The sequence below is a fragment of the Pseudophryne corroboree genome (assembly GCF_028390025.1).
Source record: "Pseudophryne corroboree isolate aPseCor3 chromosome 3 unlocalized genomic scaffold, aPseCor3.hap2 SUPER_3_unloc_17, whole genome shotgun sequence".
Classification (NCBI taxonomy): Eukaryota; Metazoa; Chordata; class Amphibia; order Anura; family Myobatrachidae; genus Pseudophryne; species Pseudophryne corroboree.
This window is the reverse complement of record NW_026967505.1, coordinates 1,402,733-1,420,858: the sequence shown is the minus strand read 5'-3', so window position 1 is coordinate 1,420,858 and position 18,126 is coordinate 1,402,733. Positions and strand designations below refer to the sequence as shown.

The window sequence follows — 18,126 nt, the reverse complement described above, 5'->3', positions numbered from 1 at the left end:
TTGCACCAGGGAGAGCGTGTTATACACATTGCATCAGGTAGAGTGCATTATACACATTGCAGCAGGTAAAGCACGTTATACACATTGCAGCAGGTAGAGCACGCTATACACATTGCACCAGGTAGAGCACGCTATACACATTGCACCAGGTAGAGCACATTATACACATTGCAGCAGGTAGAGCACGTTATACACATTGCAGCAGGTAGAGCACGTTATACACATTGCAGCAGGTAGAGCACGTTATACACATTGCAGCAGGTAGAGCACGTTATACACATTGCGGCAGGTAGAGCACGTTATACACATTGCAGCAGGTAGAGCACATTATACACATTGCAGCAGGTAGAGCACGTTATACACATTGCAGCAGGTAGAGCACGTTATACACATTGCAGCAGGTAGAGCACGTTATACACATTGCAGCAGGTAGAGCACGTTACACGCATTGCAGCAGGTAGAGCACGTTACACACATTGCAGCAGGTAGAGCACGTTACACACATTGCAGCAGGTAGAGCACGTTATACACATTGCAGCAGGTAGAGCACGTTATACACATTGCAGCAGGTAGAGCACGTTATACACATTGCAGCAGGTAGAGCACGTTACACACATTGCAGCAGGTAGAGCACGTTACACACATTGCAGCAGGTAGAGCACGTTATACACATTGCAGCAGGTAGAGCACGTTATACACATTGCAGCAGGTAGAGCATGTTATACACATTGCACCAGGTAGAGCACGTAATACACATTGCAGCAGGTAGAGCACGTTATACACATTGCACCAGGTAGAGCACGTTATACGCATTGCAGCAGGTAGAGCACGTTATACACATTGCAGCAGGTAGAGCGCGTTACACACATTGCAGCAGGTAGAGCACGTTACACACATTGCAGCAGGTAGAGCACGTTACACACATTGCAGCAGGTAGAGCACGTTACACACATTGCAGCAGGTAGAGCACGTTACACACATTGCAGCAGGTAGAGCACGTTATACACATTGCAGCAGGTAGAGCACGTTATACACATTGCAGCAGGTAGAGCACGTTATACACATTGCAGCAGGTAGAGCACGTTATACACATTGCAGCAGGTAGAGCACGTTATACACATTGCAGCAGGTAGAGCACGTTATACACATTGCAGCAGGTAGAGCACGTTATACACATTGCAGCAGGTAGAGCACGTTACACACATTGCAGCAGGTAGAGCACGTTACACACATTGCAGCAGGTAGAGCACGTTACACACATTGCAGCAGGTAGAGCACGTTATACACATTGCAGCAGGTAGAGCACGTTATACACATTGCAGCAGGTAGAGCACATTCTACACATTGCAGCAGGTAGAGCACGTTATACACATTGCAGCAGGTAGAGCACGTTATACACATTGCAGCAGGTAGAGCACGTTATACACATTGCAGCAGGTAGAGCACGTTATACACATTGCAGCAGGTAGAGCACGTTACACACATTGCAGCAGGTAGAGCACGTTATACACATTGCACCAGGTAGAGCATGTTATACACATTGCAGCAGGTAGAGCACGTTATACACATTGCAGCAGGTAGAGCACGTTATACACATTGCAGCAGGTAGAGCACGTTATACACAATGCACCAGGTAGAGTACGTTATACACAATGCACCAGGTAGAGCACGTTATACACATTGCAGCAGGTAGTGCACATTATACACATTGCAGCAGGTGGAGCACGTTATACACATTGCAGCAGGTAGAGCACGTTATACACATTGCAGCAGGCAGAGCACGTTATACACATTGCAGCAGGTAGAGCACGTTATACACATTGCAGCAGGCAGAGCACGTTATACACATTGCAGCAGGTAGTGCACATTATACACATTGCAGCAGGTGGAGCACGTTATACACATTGCAGCAGGTGGAGCACGTTATACACATTGCACCAGGTGGAGTGCGTTATACACATTGCAGCAGGTAGAGCACGTTATACACATTGCAGCAGGTAGAGCGCGTTACACACATTGCACCAGGTAGAGTGCGTTATACACATTGCAGCAGGTAGAGCACGTTATACACATTGCACCAGGTAGAGCACGTTATACACATTGCAGCAGGTAGAGCACGTTATACACATTGCAGCAGGTAGAGCACGTTACACACATTGCAGCAGGTAGAGCACGTTACACACATTGCAGCAGGTAGAGCACGTTATACACATTGCAGCAGGTAGAGCACGTTATACACATTGCAGCAGGTAGAGCACGTTACACACATTGCAGCAGGTAGAGCACGTTATACACATTGCAGCAGGTAGAGCACGTTATACACATTGCAGCAGGTAGAGCACGTTATACACATTGCAGCAGGTAGAGCACGTTATACACATTGCAGCAGGTAGAGCACGTTATACACATTGCAGCAGGTAGAGCACGTTACACACATTGCAGCAGGTAGAGCACGTTACACACATTGCAGCAGGTAGAGCACGTTATACACATTGCAGCAGGTAGAGCACGTTATACACATTGCAGCAGGTAGAGCACATTCTACACATTGCAGCAGGTAGAGCACGTTATACACATTGCAGCAGGTAGAGCACGTTATACACATTGCAGCAGGTAGAGCACGTTATACACATTGCAGCAGGTAGAGCACGTTATACACATTGCAGCAGGTAGAGCACGTTATACACATTGCAGCAGGTAGAGCACGTTATACACATTGCAGCAGGTAGAGCACGTTATACACATTGCAGCAGGTAGAGCACGTTATACACATTGCAGCAGGTAGAGCACGTTATACACATTGCAGCAGGTAGAGCGCGTTACACACATTGCACCAGGTAGAGTGCGTTATACACATTGCAGCAGGTAGAGCACGTTATACACATTGCAGCAGTTAGAGCACGTTATACACATTGCACCAGGTAGAGCACGTAATACACATTGCAGCAGGTAGAGCACATTCTACACATTGCAGCAGGTAGAGCACGTTATACACATTGCAGCAGGTAGAGCACGTTATACACATTACAGCAGGTAGAGGACGTTATACACATTGCAGCAGGTAGAGCACGTTATACACATTGCAGCAGGTAGAGCACGTTATACACATTGCAGCAGGTAGAGCATGTTATACACATTGCACCAGGTAGAGCACGTAATACACATTGCAGCAGGTAGAGCACGTTATACACATTGCACCAGGTAGAGCACGTTATACACATTGCAGCAGGTAGAGCACATTCTACACATTGCAGCAGGTAGAGCACGTTATACACATTGCAGCAGGTAGAGCACGTTATACACATTGCACCAGGTAGAGCACGTTATACACATTGCAGCAGGTAGAGCACGTTATACACATTGCAGCAGGTAGAGCACGTCACACACATTGCAGCAGGTAGAGCACGTTATACACATTGCACCAGATAGAGCACGTTATACACATTGCACCAGGTAGAGCACGTTATACACATTGCAGCAGGTAGAGCACGTCATACACATTGCAGCAGGTAGAGCACGTTATACACATTGCACCAGGTAGAGCACGTTATACACATTGCAGCAGGTACAGCACGTTATACACATTGCAGCAGGTAGAGCACGTTATACACCTTGCACCGGGTAGAGCGCGTTATACACATTGCAGCAGGTAGAGCACGTTATACACATTGCGCCAGGTAGAGCACGTTATACACATTGCGCCAGGTAGAGCACGTTATACACATTGCAGCAGGTAGAGCACGTTATACACATTGCATCAGGTAGAGCGCGTTATACACATTGCAGCAGGTAGAGCACGTTATACACATTGCAGCAGGTAGAGCACGTCACACACATTGCAGCAGGTAGAGCACGTTATACACATTGCACCAGATAGAGCACGTTATACACATTGCACCAGGTAGAGCACGTTATACACATTGCAGCAGGTAGAGCACGTCATACACATTGCAGCAGGTAGAGCACGTTATACACATTGCACCAGGTAGAGCACGTTATACACATTGCACCAGATAGAGCACGTTATACACATTGCACCAGGTAGAGCACGTTATACACATTGCAGCAGGTAGAGCACGTCATACACATTGCAGCAGGTAGAGCACGTTATACACATTGCACCAGGTAGAGCACGTTATACACATTGCGCCAGGTAGAGCACGTTATACACATTGCAGCAGGTAGAGCACGTTATACACATTGCAGCAGGTAGAGCACGTTATACACATTGCACCAGGTAGAGCGCGTTATACACATTGCGGCAGGTAGAGCACGTTATACACATTGCAGCAGGTAGAGCACGTTATACACATTGCACCAGGTAGAGCACGTTATACACATTGCAGCAGGTAGAGCACGTTATACACATTGCACCAGGTAGAGCACGTTATACACATTGCACCAGGTAGAGCGCGTTATACACATTGCACCAGGTAGAGCACGTTATACACATTGCAGCAGGTAGAGCACGTTATACACATTGCAGCAGGTAGAGCACGTTATACACATTGCAGCAGGTAGAGCACGTTATACACATTGCAGCAGGTAGAGCACGTCACACACATTGCAGCAGGTAGAGCACGTTATACACATTGCACCAGATAGAGCACGTTATACACATTGCACCAGGTAGAGCACGTTATACACATTGCAGCAGGTAGAGCACGTCATACACATTGCAGCAGGTAGAGCACGTTATACACATTGCACCAGGTAGAGCACGTTATACACATTGCGCCAGGTAGAGCACGTTACACACATTGCAGCAGGTAGAGCACGTTACACACATTGCAGCAGGTAGAGCACGTTATACACATTGCAGCAGGTAGAGCACGTTATACACATTGCAGCAGGTAGAGCACGTTATACACATTGCACCAGGTAGAGCGCGTTATACACATTGCACCAGGTAGAGCACGTTATACACATTGCAGCAGGTAGAGCACGTTATACACATTGCAGCAGGTAGAGTGCGTTATACACATTGCAGCAGGTAAAGCACGTTATACACATTGCAGCAGGTAGAGCACGCTATACACATTGCACCAGGTAGAGCACGCTATACACATTGCACCAGGCAGAGCACGTTATACACATTGCAGCAGGTAGAGCACGTTATACACATTGCACCAGATAGAGCACGTTATACACATTGCAGCAGGTAGAGCACGTTATACACATTGCAGCAGGTAGAGCACGTTATACACATTGCACCAGGTAGAGCACGTTATACACATTGCGCCAGGTAGAGCACGTTACACACATTGCAGCAGTTAGAGCACGTTATACACATTCCAGCAGGTAGAGCACGTTATACACATTCCAGCAGGTAGAGCACGTTATACACATTGCAGCAGGTAGAGTGCGTAATACACATTGCGCCAGGTAGAGCGCGTAATACACATTGCGCCAGGTAGAGCGCGTTATACACATTGCACCAGGTAGAGTGCGTTATACACATTGCAGCATGTAGAGCACGTTATACACATTGCAGCATGTAGAGCACGTTATACACATTGCAGCAGGTAGAGCACGTTATACACATTGCGCCAGGTAGAGCACGTTATACACGTTGCACCAGGTAGAGCGCGTAATACACATTGCAGCAGGTAGAGCACGTTATACACATTGCAGCAGGTAGAGCACGTTATACACATTGCAGCAGGTAGAGCACTTATATGATTAAAAAAACAGGACAATAAATGCTTCTAAACACATTAGTAAATAATACATTATACATTATATATATATATATATATATATTATATTATTATACATTATATTATATATATATATATATATTAATACAATAATAATCCATTCGCAACGCTGGTCGCAAGGTGATTGACAGGAAGAGGGCATTTGTGGGTGGCAACTGACCGTTTTCTGGGTGTGTTTGGGAAAACGCAGGCGTGTCCAGGCGTTTGCAGGGCGGGTGTCTGACGTCAATTCCGGCTCCAAAAAGACAGAAATGATCTTAGAAACTTAGAAACTGCACAAAAATTTTTTGCAACGCTCCGCCGCACAAGCGATCGCACACTTACAAAGCTAATATATATCCGCCAGCCGCCAGAATACCGATGCCGGCATCCCGAGGAGATCAGGATCCCGCCGCCACAAGTTTAGCGTGCGGGAGGGGGGATAGGTTTAGGCACACCCAGGGGGGCGGTATAGGGTATGGGGTGGGGGAGGTTAGGGTTAGGCTGCAGTGAGGGGGGATAGGGTTAGGCACTAAGGGGGCGGGTTAGATTTAGGCTGTGGGTAAGGGGGGGTTAGGCTGTGGGTAAGGGGGGTTAGGTTTAGGCACTGCTGGGGAAGGTTAGGGTTAAGCTGTGGGTAAGGGGGGGTTAGGTTTAGGCACTGCTGGGGGAAATTAGGGTTAGGCTGTGGGTAAGGGGGTTAGGTTTAGGCACTGCTGGGCGGAGGTTAGGGTTAGGCTGTAGGTAAGGGGGTTAGGTTTAGGCACTGTTGGGGGGAGGTTAGGGTTAGGCACTAAGGAGGGTGGGTTAGGTTTAGGCTGTGGGTAAGGGGGGGTTAGGTTTAGGCAATGCTGGGGGGAGGTTAGGGTTAGGCTGTGGGAAAGGGGGTTAGGGTTAGGCACTGTTGGGGGGACGTTAGGGTTAGGCACTAAGGAGGGTAGGTTAGGTTTAGGCTGTGGGTAAGGGGGGGTAGGTTTAGGCACTGCTGTGGGGAGGTTGGGGTTAGGTGGTGGGTAATGGGGGTTAGGTTTAGGCTGTGGGTAAGGGGGGGTTAGGTTTAGGCACTGCTGGGGGGAGGTTAGGGTTAGGCTGTAGGTAAGGGGGGGATAGGGTTAGGCACTGCTGGGGGGAGGTTAGGGTTAGGCTGTAGGTAAGGGGGGGATAGGGTTAGGCACTGCTGGGGGGAGGTTAGGGTTAGGCTGTAGGTAAGGGGGGGATAGGGTTAGGCACTGCTGGGGGGAGGTTAGGGTTAGGCTGTGGGTAAGGAGGGTTAGGTTTAGGCACTGCTGGGGGGAGGTTAGGGTTAGGCTGTAGGTAAGGGGGTTAGGTTTAGGCACTGCTGGGGGGAGGTTAGGGTTAGGCTGTAGGTAAGGGGGTTAGGTTTAGGCACTGTTGGGGGGAGGTTAGGGTTAGGCACTAAGGAGGGTGGGTTAGGTTTAAGCTGTGGGTAAGGGGGGGTTAGGTTTAGGCAATGCTGGGGGGAGGTTAGGGTTAGGCTGTGGGAAAGGGGGTTAGGGTTAGGCACTGTTGGGGGGACGTTAGGGTTAGGCACTAAGGAGGGTAGGTTAGGTTTAGGCTGTGGGTAAGGGGGGGTAGGTTTAGGCACTGCTGGGGGGAGGTTAGGGTTAGGTGGTGGGTAATGGGGGTTAGGTTTAGGCTGTGGGTAAGGGGGGGTTAGGTTTAGGCACTGCTGGGGGGAGGTTAGGGTTAGGCTGTAGGTAAGGGGGGGATAGGGTTAGGCACTGCTGGGGGGAGGTTAGGGTTCGGCTGTAGGTAAGGGGGGTTAGGTTTAGGCACTGCTGGGGGGAGGTTAGGGTTAGGCTGTGGGTAAGGGGGGTTAGGTTTAGGCACTGCTGGGGGAAGGTTAGGGTTAGGCTGTGGGTAAGGGGGTTAGGTTTTGGCACTGCTGGGGGGAGGTAAGGGTTAGGCTGTGTGTGGGGGGGGTTAGGTGTCGGCAGTGCTGGGGGGAGGTTAGGGTTAGGCTGTGTGTGGGAGGGTTAGACGTAGGCAGTGCTGCGATTTAGGATGCCGGTGTGGTTTTTCATTTCTAGGCTTATATGATGAAGCCCTGGCTCAGATCACTTGTATAAATGCTTTTGACCGAAGCAGACGTTTTAGGCAGCTTGACAGGATGATCCCAGAAGTAGCGGGTGCACCACAGGTAGCAGCAGTGCCTGCACATTAGATTCATGTTATATACTCATAGATCCTTAGCTTGGTCTAGTTGTGAATGGCGCTGGGAATATCAGGGAAACTTACTGTAGTGGACGCCTGAAACAACCACTGAGGTCGGTCTACAAGCCCATGACACTCCCAGAAGACACACAAGGCATGCAATGAAAGCCACCACCAAGTTCAGCCACCCGCTCCTAGGCTACTTACCCTACCCCACAGCACTTATGCTGTCACCGGCGCTCACCTCCTGCCCGCAGCACAGCGTAGAGCAGCCGTAGAGTCGTCTTCACTCTCTGCCCGGCCCCCGTGTGAATCCGCGGCTGCATGTGACCAGGAGGGGGAGGCACCACCAGAGGACTGGTAGTGGTAAGGCTCCACCTCCTCTTTTACAGGCAGGAAGTGCAGTCAATTGAGAGCCAGGAATTGGCAGCAGTGCAGCGCGTCTTTCGGGGACCCACACGTTTTAGAAAAGTGAGTCCCCGTCCTCTGATCTGGGTAAAATACATTTGCGAACACTGTGTGTGTGTGTGTGTGTGTGTGTGTGTGTGTGTGTGTGTGTATATGTGTGCGCGTGTGCGTGTGTGTGTGTGTGTGTATATATGTATGTGTATATATATGTGTGTATATATGTATGTGTATATATATGTGTGTGTATGTGTGTATATATGTATGTGTATATATATGTGTGTGTATGTGTGTATATATGTATGTGTATATATATGTGTGTGTATGTATGTGTGTATATATATATATATATATAATAGTATGGTGAGGCACTGCAGTGCCTGGGTATTTGGAGCCTGTGCAGGGCACTGGCTCAGTGTATATTTAAGCAACAATGTGTATAGTGTACTTGAATTGTATTTAAAGTGAAATGCACTTACTTGGTTGTGTGTCCCAGGAGGGGGGGAATCCATTACTGTGCCGGCAGATGGATTCCTCCAGTACTTTTCCCCAAAAATGGAATGCCTTCCTCTCTAGCCTCCCACATGGAAGTATCATGGGGAGAGAGAGGAGCAGCTCAGCTTTAAAACAAGCTGAATGGTTTTCTGGAGCTCCATAGGGATCACCCTCGGTGGGCAGGAAACCCTAACCGGGGATCTAGGCCTCCCATCTCTGGAGCCCAAGTTTAGGCTGGAGATGGTGAACCCGGGCAGATTCATGGAAGTAGTTTAGATGAGAAAGCTTCCCCCTGCCTAGACTGAACGTCACCAGGGCGGATAACAACCCTCCGGGATGGGACGGTCAAAGGAGAGTGACTACTCCCCACCGTCCACAGAGGACAATGTTAGCTGTGCATGTGGCCAAGGCATGCACATCACATGGGTAAACAATGATTGGTTGAGAACAGCACGGTGGACTTACCCCCTGTGGTATGTGTATTGGAGTAAGAAAAAAAGAGGAGGCCTGTGAGCCTCCAGAGGTATTATACCATTTTCACTCTGCTGTAAACATTTTGCTGTATTGCTGTTGCCCCTAGCAATAGGGAAGAGTCTTTTTTAAGACTGTTTGAGTGAATAAACATCTGCCTCAAGACGACCGCTTCATCTTGTGACCTGCAGTGCTATGCCAAACATAGTTCAGTTTTACGGCTGTCTAGGGTCCACTCAGCATCTCCAAGATCCGCCTCCCACCAGCTACCGTGTGGAGGCCTAGTCCAGTGACTAGTAGTGATTTGTCAACACCATGCAGGTGTGGTAAGACAGCGTGTCGACGCATACAGAGCAGTACCATGGTTCCAGACTCCATGGCAACAAAGAATCTGGTGGCAGCGTAGTACCCACCCACTGCGCAGTGGGTGGAGTCAGTAATAGGTGGTTACTGATGGTAAGTGGGAATCTCCTAAGTGGCCAGATCCCGTGTGACCTAAACATCCATTCCGTGACTGGGGCAAGATGCGAGGGCTTTCATACAGAACCGTCCGGTCACAGAAATTGCTGGCATAGCGGTGGGATAATCTTAGGTGGCTTTTCAGTCACCTGATTGGAGAAGCCGAGTTAGGAGAGGAGTAACTGCAGCGCAGGAGAACGCACAAGATGGCGGACTTCAGCGGAATGTCTAAGGATGATCTGGAGATCGTGTATCAGGAGAAGGGTGTGGATATCCTTTTTCAACACGTCCAGAAGCATCATGAGGGCGGCACTCGTGAGCTTGGTGGAGGTAGAGAGTGCTAAGGGCGTTGGCATCAAAGAGGGTGGCCTACCAGTGGACCTATGTACAGAACCGGTGAGACCCACAAGCCCCACCCTCTCTACTAGCAGCAGCCATGTTTCATACCTAGCAGGGCCGAAGGTCCAACATCCCTGGGGGGGCGACACGGATACCTAAGCAGATCGGCTAGTGGAATTCAGAGAAAGGGCAATGGAGCAAGAGTGCTTGATCACCTCACTTTCCAAGGGGCTCCAGTGACTGTGCGCAGCCCATTCTGCCCCCTGCAGTAGCAAGAGCCAGTGCTCCCACCTGAGGCAAAAGCGCGGAGCGTGCAAGAAAGACTGGGCGCACTTAGCCCCAGAATACAGCCCATGGCTTCAGCTGTGTCACTAGGCTGCAGCAGTGAACGGTGCCGGACTGAGCAGAGTGAGCGGCTTTAGGGCAGGAGGAGTGGGGTACTTAATAGATTGGGTCTTGGTCCCAGCCGGTGGCTGAGAGCTATCAAGGAGGGTAGATAAGCCACTTAGTGAGGAGAACTCCAGAAAGCACGTCTGGATGGACTCAGGCCCCTCTTATTTATTATTTTATATACTAACAAGTGTGGTACATCCCTGCAAAGGCAGATCCAATCTCTTTCTCATCAGACTCTGCTGTCTTCCCTGTACTCTCACTCAGATGTTCACTGCTGCCAGTAGCACACGTATGAGAAGCAGAAGTATGGCGGCAGCTGTATAGATCCTGATATGTAATTCTCTGTATCATACTTACCGTACACACATCATCCTTATTACTAGTGAGAGAACAGAGGTAAGACACTGCAGATGGGGGTGTTACAGTGGATTATAACCTAGTTGATGATGATGATTACAGGGTATTATATGGTGTATTGCATGTAAAATACCTTGTTCCACACCTACTCTGCTGTAGCAATATACCTTATATAAGGGTGAGTAACACATGTACAGGCTTACCAGCGTATGAGCACACACATAAAGGAATGCTACCTTACCAATGCTTCCAGGAGTAATGTTAGGATACATTATTATAAAGCCTTCATTAAAAGTTATGTTTTAATACACACATTTACTATTAAGTGTCCCAGAAAGTCGTCTTCTCCTATTGTTTACAAGATTAATATTGTTACAGAAAATTTCACATTTCCATAATGTATTTTATTTCCAGCAGATGGACACACAAACAGGAATATCTCAGAAGGACATCTAATGTTATCCCCGGATTGTGACATAAAAGATGACAGTAGACAGGATTCTCCAGGAGCTACTCCCATTACCCCAATTATACATCCAGCTCTATCAGCTGATCCCTCTGATCCTGGGAAATGTTCTCCTGATCACTCTGATATTGGTGCATCTGTTACAGCTCTGACAGTAGATACAATATTTCCCTGTTCTATAGATGCCAAATGTGTTACAGAGAATACAAAGCTTATTACCCATCAGCCTGCTAAGGCAGGTGAGAAGCAATTTCCATGTTCTGAGTATGGAAAATGTTTTACATACAAATCAGGTCTTGTTACACATCAGAGAAGGCACACAGGTGAGAAGCCATTTTCATGTTCTGAGTGCGGGAAATGTTTTACCTGGAAATCACAACTTGTTACACATCTGCGAAGTCACACAGGTGAAAATACATTTCCATGTTCTGAGTGTGGGAAATGTTTTACATATAAATCACAACTTGTAATACATAAGAGAATACATACAGGTGAGAAACCATATTCCTGTTCTGAGTGTGGGAACTGTTTTACATACAAATCAACTCTTGATGCACATAAGAGAAGTCACACAGGTACATCACCATTTCCATGTTCTGAGTGTGGGAAATATTTTGCACAGAAATCACAACTTGCTAGACATCAGAGAAGTCACACAGGTGAGAAGCCATTTCCATGTCCTGAGTGTGGTAAATGTTTTGCACAAAACTCAGATCTGGTTAGTCATAACAGAAGTCACACAGGTGAGAATCCAATTTCTTGCTCTGAGTGTGGGAAATGTTTTGCCCGGAAATCACAACTTGTTATACATCAGAGAAGTCACACAGGTGAGAAGCCATTTCCATGTCCTGAGTGTGGTAAATGTTTTGCACAAAAATCGGATCTTGTTAGTCATAACAGAAGTCACACAGGTGAGAAGCCAATTCCTTGCTCTGAGTGTGGGAAATGTTTTGCCCGGAAATCACAACTTGTTATACATCACAGAAGTCACACAGGTGAGAAGCCATTTTCTTGCTCTGAGTGTGGGAAATGTTTTGGCCGGAAATCAGATATTGTTAGACATCAGCGAAGTCACACAGGTGCGAGGCCATTTCCATGTTCTGAGTGTGGAAAATGTTTTGCACACAAATCACATCTTGTTATTCATCAGAGAAATCACACAGGTGAGAAGCCTTTTTCTTGCTCTGAGTGCACGAAAAGTTATACTCAGAAATCAGAACTTGTTACACATCAGAGAAGTCACACAGGTGAGAAGCCATTTCCATGTCCTGAGTGTGGGAAATGTTTTTCACACAAAAAAGATCTTTTTATACATGAGAAAAGTCACACAGGTGAGAAGCCATTTTCTTGCTCTGAGTGTGGGAAATGTTTTTCGCTCAAATCAGCTCTTGTTATACATCATAGAAGTCACACAGGTGAGAAGCCATTTTCTTGCTCTGAGTGTGGGAAATGTTTTAGACAGAAATCACATCTTGTTACACATCAGCAAAGTCACACAGGTGAGAATCAATTTCCATGCTCTGAGTGTGGGAAAGGTTTTGCACACAAATCAGCTCTTGTTGTACATCATAGAAATCACACAGGTGAGAAGCCATTTCCATGTTCTGAGTGTGGGAAATGTTTTGCACACAACTCAGCTCTTGTTATACATCACAGAAGTCACACAGGTGAGAAGCCATTTCCATGTTCTGAGTGTGGGAAATGTTTTACACACAAATCACAATTTGTTACACACCAGAGAAGTCACACAGGTGAGAATCCATTTCCATGCTCTGAGTGTGGGAAAGGTTTTGCAGACAAATCAGCTCTTGGTGTACATCATAGAAGTCACACAGGTGAGAAGCCATTTCCATGTTCTGAGTGTGGGAAATGTTTTGCACACAACTCAGCTCTTGTTATACATCACAGAAGTCACACAGGTGAGAAGCCATTTCCATGTTCTGAGTGTGGGAAATGTTTTACACACAAATCACAATTTGTTACACACCAGAGAAGACACACAGGTGAGAAGCCATTTTAATCTTCTGGAGTATACTCATCATTGCCATGCGTTGTTCTTCAAGGTTCTTATCCTATCTTCTATGCTTTTTGCAATATACATGCTACTGCATGGTGAAATAATCAGATGTCATGCCTTCATCTACCACTGCTATGCAGATGATCTGTCTTTTGCTCCAGATACTGAGAACCCAGTACCAATCCTAAATGGTTGTCTAGCTGAGCTCCAGGTGTGGGTGATGCCAGTTGGCTGTGACTCAGTCCTGGTGAAACATGTCCTTATGGTAGAAGCTCACCAACAAAGGGCAGGGCTACAGCTCAGCTTTGCAAACCAACCAGACTTACACTTGGGGGTTTAGAGTTACAAAATGCTGATCCTTTGCAGAATCTTGGTGTCCTGGATGGTTAAGTGACACTTAGACATCAGGTATCAGCCACAATCAGATCCTCATCTGAGGAACATAGCCAGACTCCAGCACTTATTTCCCTCAGAAGATCTACCTACAGTCATACATGTACTTGTATCATCACGCAGACTACTGCAATGTCCTCTACCTAGGTCTCCCAGCAAAAGAATTACAGAGCTTGTAGCTTGTAGAGAATGCAGCAGCCAGGCTGTTACCTAACCAGCCCGTTCCTGCCACATAACACCCATTTTATGCTCCCTTCACTGGCTGCCTGTAAGATGGTGACTCAGGGCCTAATTCAGGTTTGATCGCAATGTGTGATCCAAACGGAATTATTGAGAAAAAGTTGCGGATGCATCCACTGCGCCCATCCCGTGCATGCATCTGCATTTTCTGCAGAGGGGACGCAGAAAATGTGATTGCCTGTCAGGCAGAGGCAGTCACGGGGGTGGGCGGGCAATGTTCCATTTTCAGGGAAGAGACGGATCGGTGCGGGGGCAGTGTGGCGTGAACGGAGGGCAGAGGTGGACAAACGGGCATGATCACGGCTGTGTGACATCACATGCAGCCGCCGTGATCAAGAAGAATGCAGCGGGCCTCCTGCGCAAGCAGCGGCAGCAGGAGGCTTCACTAATTTCTACGATAAAGCAGAAATTGTGAGGCACTCGCAATTTCTGCTTCATCAAGGGGGGAGGCGGTGGTCAGCATGCTGGGTGGCCTTGCGATGGGCGGCCTCTAGCATGCTAGGAAAAGGATTGCTAATTAGCAGCATCTGCTATCCTTACTGAATTTAGACCCACTATTAAGTAATCTTACTGAGTCCCAGCCTTGCATGACCATGATACCAGAAGCAGCTGCTGCCTCCGTACTGCCTGGGTTTCTTCCATCTGTTGATGGACTGTTAGCAGTACCATAAATTCCCAAGCAGTGTTTAGATGTCGGGGAGACAGGGTGGGTGGCAGTAGTGCAGTAGCGGGGGGCTGCTGGAGGCAGTGTCTAAGTGGGTAATATTGTCCCCAAGCAGGGCTGAGGAGGGAGACAGGGCAGGGGCAGTAGTAGGAGCTGCTGGAGGCAATGTCTATGTGGGTAAACATCCCCAAGCAGGGCTGAGGAGGGAGACAGGGTGGGTGGCAGTAGTGGGGTAGACACGGGGTGGATGGCAATAGTGGGGGGAGATGGGGCGGGTGGTCACAGTGCAGTACCAGGGGCTGCTGGAGACAGTAAAGAGGTGTATGTGTCCCACACAGAATCAGTTGATAATTAGACCTAATGATTATTATGCTTATTTCTAATTAATTCCTTGTATGTGTTACTGTTATTTGCTATGTCACCCTTTATGTAGTAAAGTAGTGCTGCCACCGATCTCATATCATTTGTAGTAACTTGGAAAAGATGAGATATGAGGTGCACCCTGGAAGCTTATAGGGGGTTAATCAGAGATGATCGCAGATGTGACATCACACAGCCCAATCCCCCCACCCCCACCCCCCCAGGGAAATGGTCCCGGCCCGCCCGCGTTCACCCCTCAGGGATGCAACCACAATGTGTGTCTGTGTGGCCGCTGTGCATGTGTATTTTGCCAGCACCGGGTAAACTGCTCGGAGACGCTATTGCGGAAGAGTCTGAATGACCCCCATAGGCTGTTGTGTAGGGTAAAGTATTTTTTAAGTTTAAAATATAGACAAAAATATGTGTATTAAAGATATGAAAAAAAGTTGTTTAAAAACAAAAGATTTCCGGTGTAATTTTGGCTGTGTCCGATTTTGACAGCTCATTTGAATAGTGGGATGATATTATGGGGGGAAGGGGTGGTCTCTGTGTAATTAATTTTATCATTTGTTGGTTTTAAATAAATTATGTCTATTCAACTATTCTGTTTTTTTCTTTTACTTTGTGATAAACTGTTTTTAAAGTAAACCGATGGACAATAAATCAGTTGCGCAGTTTCCTCAATGTTATGATATGTGTAGCACCACTTAGCGCACCTTTTGAGCGGTGTGATGCTCTTGTAACACCTTGGTGAATATATATGGCTCCAGCAATATAACACACACTTAGACCTTAGTATATTGTCGGAAGTGTCCCTGACGCTTCGCCAGATTAACAAAATAACTTAGTGGAGACAGAGGGGTAAATTAGGATTAGAGGTCCAACCCAATAACCATATATATTAGTCCCTAGCGGACACAAAGGGATAACAATGCTACACTGTAGCAACACAATACAATTCAAAGATACAGTAATACGTACAATAATATACAACAGACGGGAAATAAATGCGAGTACAATTAGCAATACAACTATACCAATACAATAGTAAGTTACCTTCATACATACGCTGCGCCACCGGATTCCAGGCCTCAGTCGTCTTACAAGATGACCTCTGAGAAAGGTGACTGAAACCTGGCCCAGGTGCGTCCTTTTATACAATGCTCCAATAACAGTACAATGGGGAATGTAAGATCTTCCATTGGTCCAGGGGTGGGACATATTCAGTACACCGTGGGTCATTGGTCAGCTGGAACACTGAGCGACACCTAATCTTGTGATGTGATTACAGTTTACTTCTGGGCTCCCAGCTAAAGACCAGTTCAAACCGACCACAGTATCATACAGTAATATACATGAATCTGGTATTGCTAATAACTTTTTGCCGTAATATGTGACAATATCCTCACAACCACCGAATTATTACTTATGTGACCCTGAACAATTTCATCCCACACACGGTATACATACACGGTGTCCTTAATATTCAATGGAACAATACCTATATATATATATATATATATATACACACAGTTAACCAGTTGTGTAAAGGCTATGTATAACTCATTGTGTAGGGGACAGGTCAGTGCTGTGTAAACCATAAAGCCAGAATACATAATACATATGACATATCACTCTTAATACAAGTATCAATATCTGGTCTGTATATTATTGAATATATATACACAGGATTCTGGTGTGCATGAATGTGTGTTAAGCACACAATCTAGAATCTGCATATCTTTAGCTATTGTTTCGTATCTGGCTTCTTGTTTGTTAGAGCAACACGGGACCAAGACGCAATTGTTCGTGTTAGCAATTGGGGCAAACAACGGTATTTACACATTCACACAGTCCAAGGTCTATCTTCCATGGAAACAATGGCTGTTTGGACAGAGCAATCTGATACTGTATGTTACACACTATAGGAATTTGTATTTCTGGCTGTAATACATTTGAGTGTATGTAAGAAATATTAGCTATTTTGTTACAGTATATTTATTAACAAATGCATCTTATACCGTAATGCGCACAGTAACTTGCCGTTACGGGCATTCGCGCCCCCTACCGTATTAGCCATTAGCATTCGTATTTGACGCATGCATCGTAGACGCATCCATTGGTAAATTCCATAGTGTATTCTAAATATCAAAATGTGCAATTTGACTTTGACAACTTGTAGGTGAATTAGGGTTCTTGTTTTAAAAAAAAAAAACTTACCTGACCCTTACCTGGAAATGTCCATGTATGAAGGTATGGGAGATACCTGCTTCAGTTCCTTCTACTTACATTTGGGAGGTCCGGTTGTTTTTGGGGCATTAGCAGCAAATAGTAAATGATACAATGTCTCGCTGACCCTCTGATTTTTTCAAAAATATGTTACACAAAATGACATTTGCATTAACAACCATTAATTAAACAAGAAAAACACAATGCAAGTAAAAAAAACTTTATATATAAAAAACAGAAGAAAATCACCAATTCTGGTCTGGATTCAGTGACTCTATCAGGAGAACAAGAGCCTTTGTAGCAAGGACTATACCAACAGTAACCAGTAGGGGAATCAGGCGTATCCCACAGAATATCAGCGCTGCCACCATACATTGGGGAGAGAAGATAAAGTGCAGATTTCTGAACAGTGCTTTTATAAGGAACATAAGAAGTGCATAGATCACAATGATCAGAAGTCCGGTACAATGAGGTCAAGAAACCAACGCTGTGGTACTAATGACCTCAATACAGGTCACTTGGAGGAAGAGACTAGGGTAAGGGCAACAACTATTTTTCAAACAGCTAAAAAAAAAAAGTTAGAAAAAAAAATTAATTATAAATGTAAAAAAAGAGTATCGTCCAGTACAGAGAACTGTGGGGGTCATTCCGAGTTGTTCGCTCGCTAGCAGTTTTAAGCAGCCGTGCAAACGCTAAGCCGCCTCCCACTGGAAGTGTATTTTAGATTAGCAGAAGTGCGAACGAAAGGATCGCAGAGCGGCTGCATAATAATTTGGCGCAGTTTCAGAGTAGCTCCAGACCTTCTCAGCGCTTGTGATCACTTCAGACTGTTCTGTTCCTGATGTGACATCACAAACACGCCCTGCGTTCAGCCAGCCACGCCTGCGTTTTTCCTGGCACGCCTGCATTTTTTTGAACACTCCATGAAAACGGTCAGTTGACACCCAGAAACACCCACTTAATG

At 46.5% G+C, this 18,126-nt stretch overlaps 1 protein-coding gene across 1 annotated transcript in view; it reads left to right on the top strand.

The window, feature by feature from the left end:
* Nucleotides 1-18,126, top strand: part of LOC134983515 (uncharacterized) — a 251,465-nt gene that overhangs the window by 122,307 nt on the left and 111,032 nt on the right. The window contains exon 6 of the mRNA XM_063949173.1: nucleotides 11,208-13,178. Within this exon, the coding sequence (XP_063805243.1) occupies nucleotides 11,208-13,178 (1,971 nt within the window). The remainder of the gene's footprint in view (nucleotides 1-11,207; nucleotides 13,179-18,126) is intronic.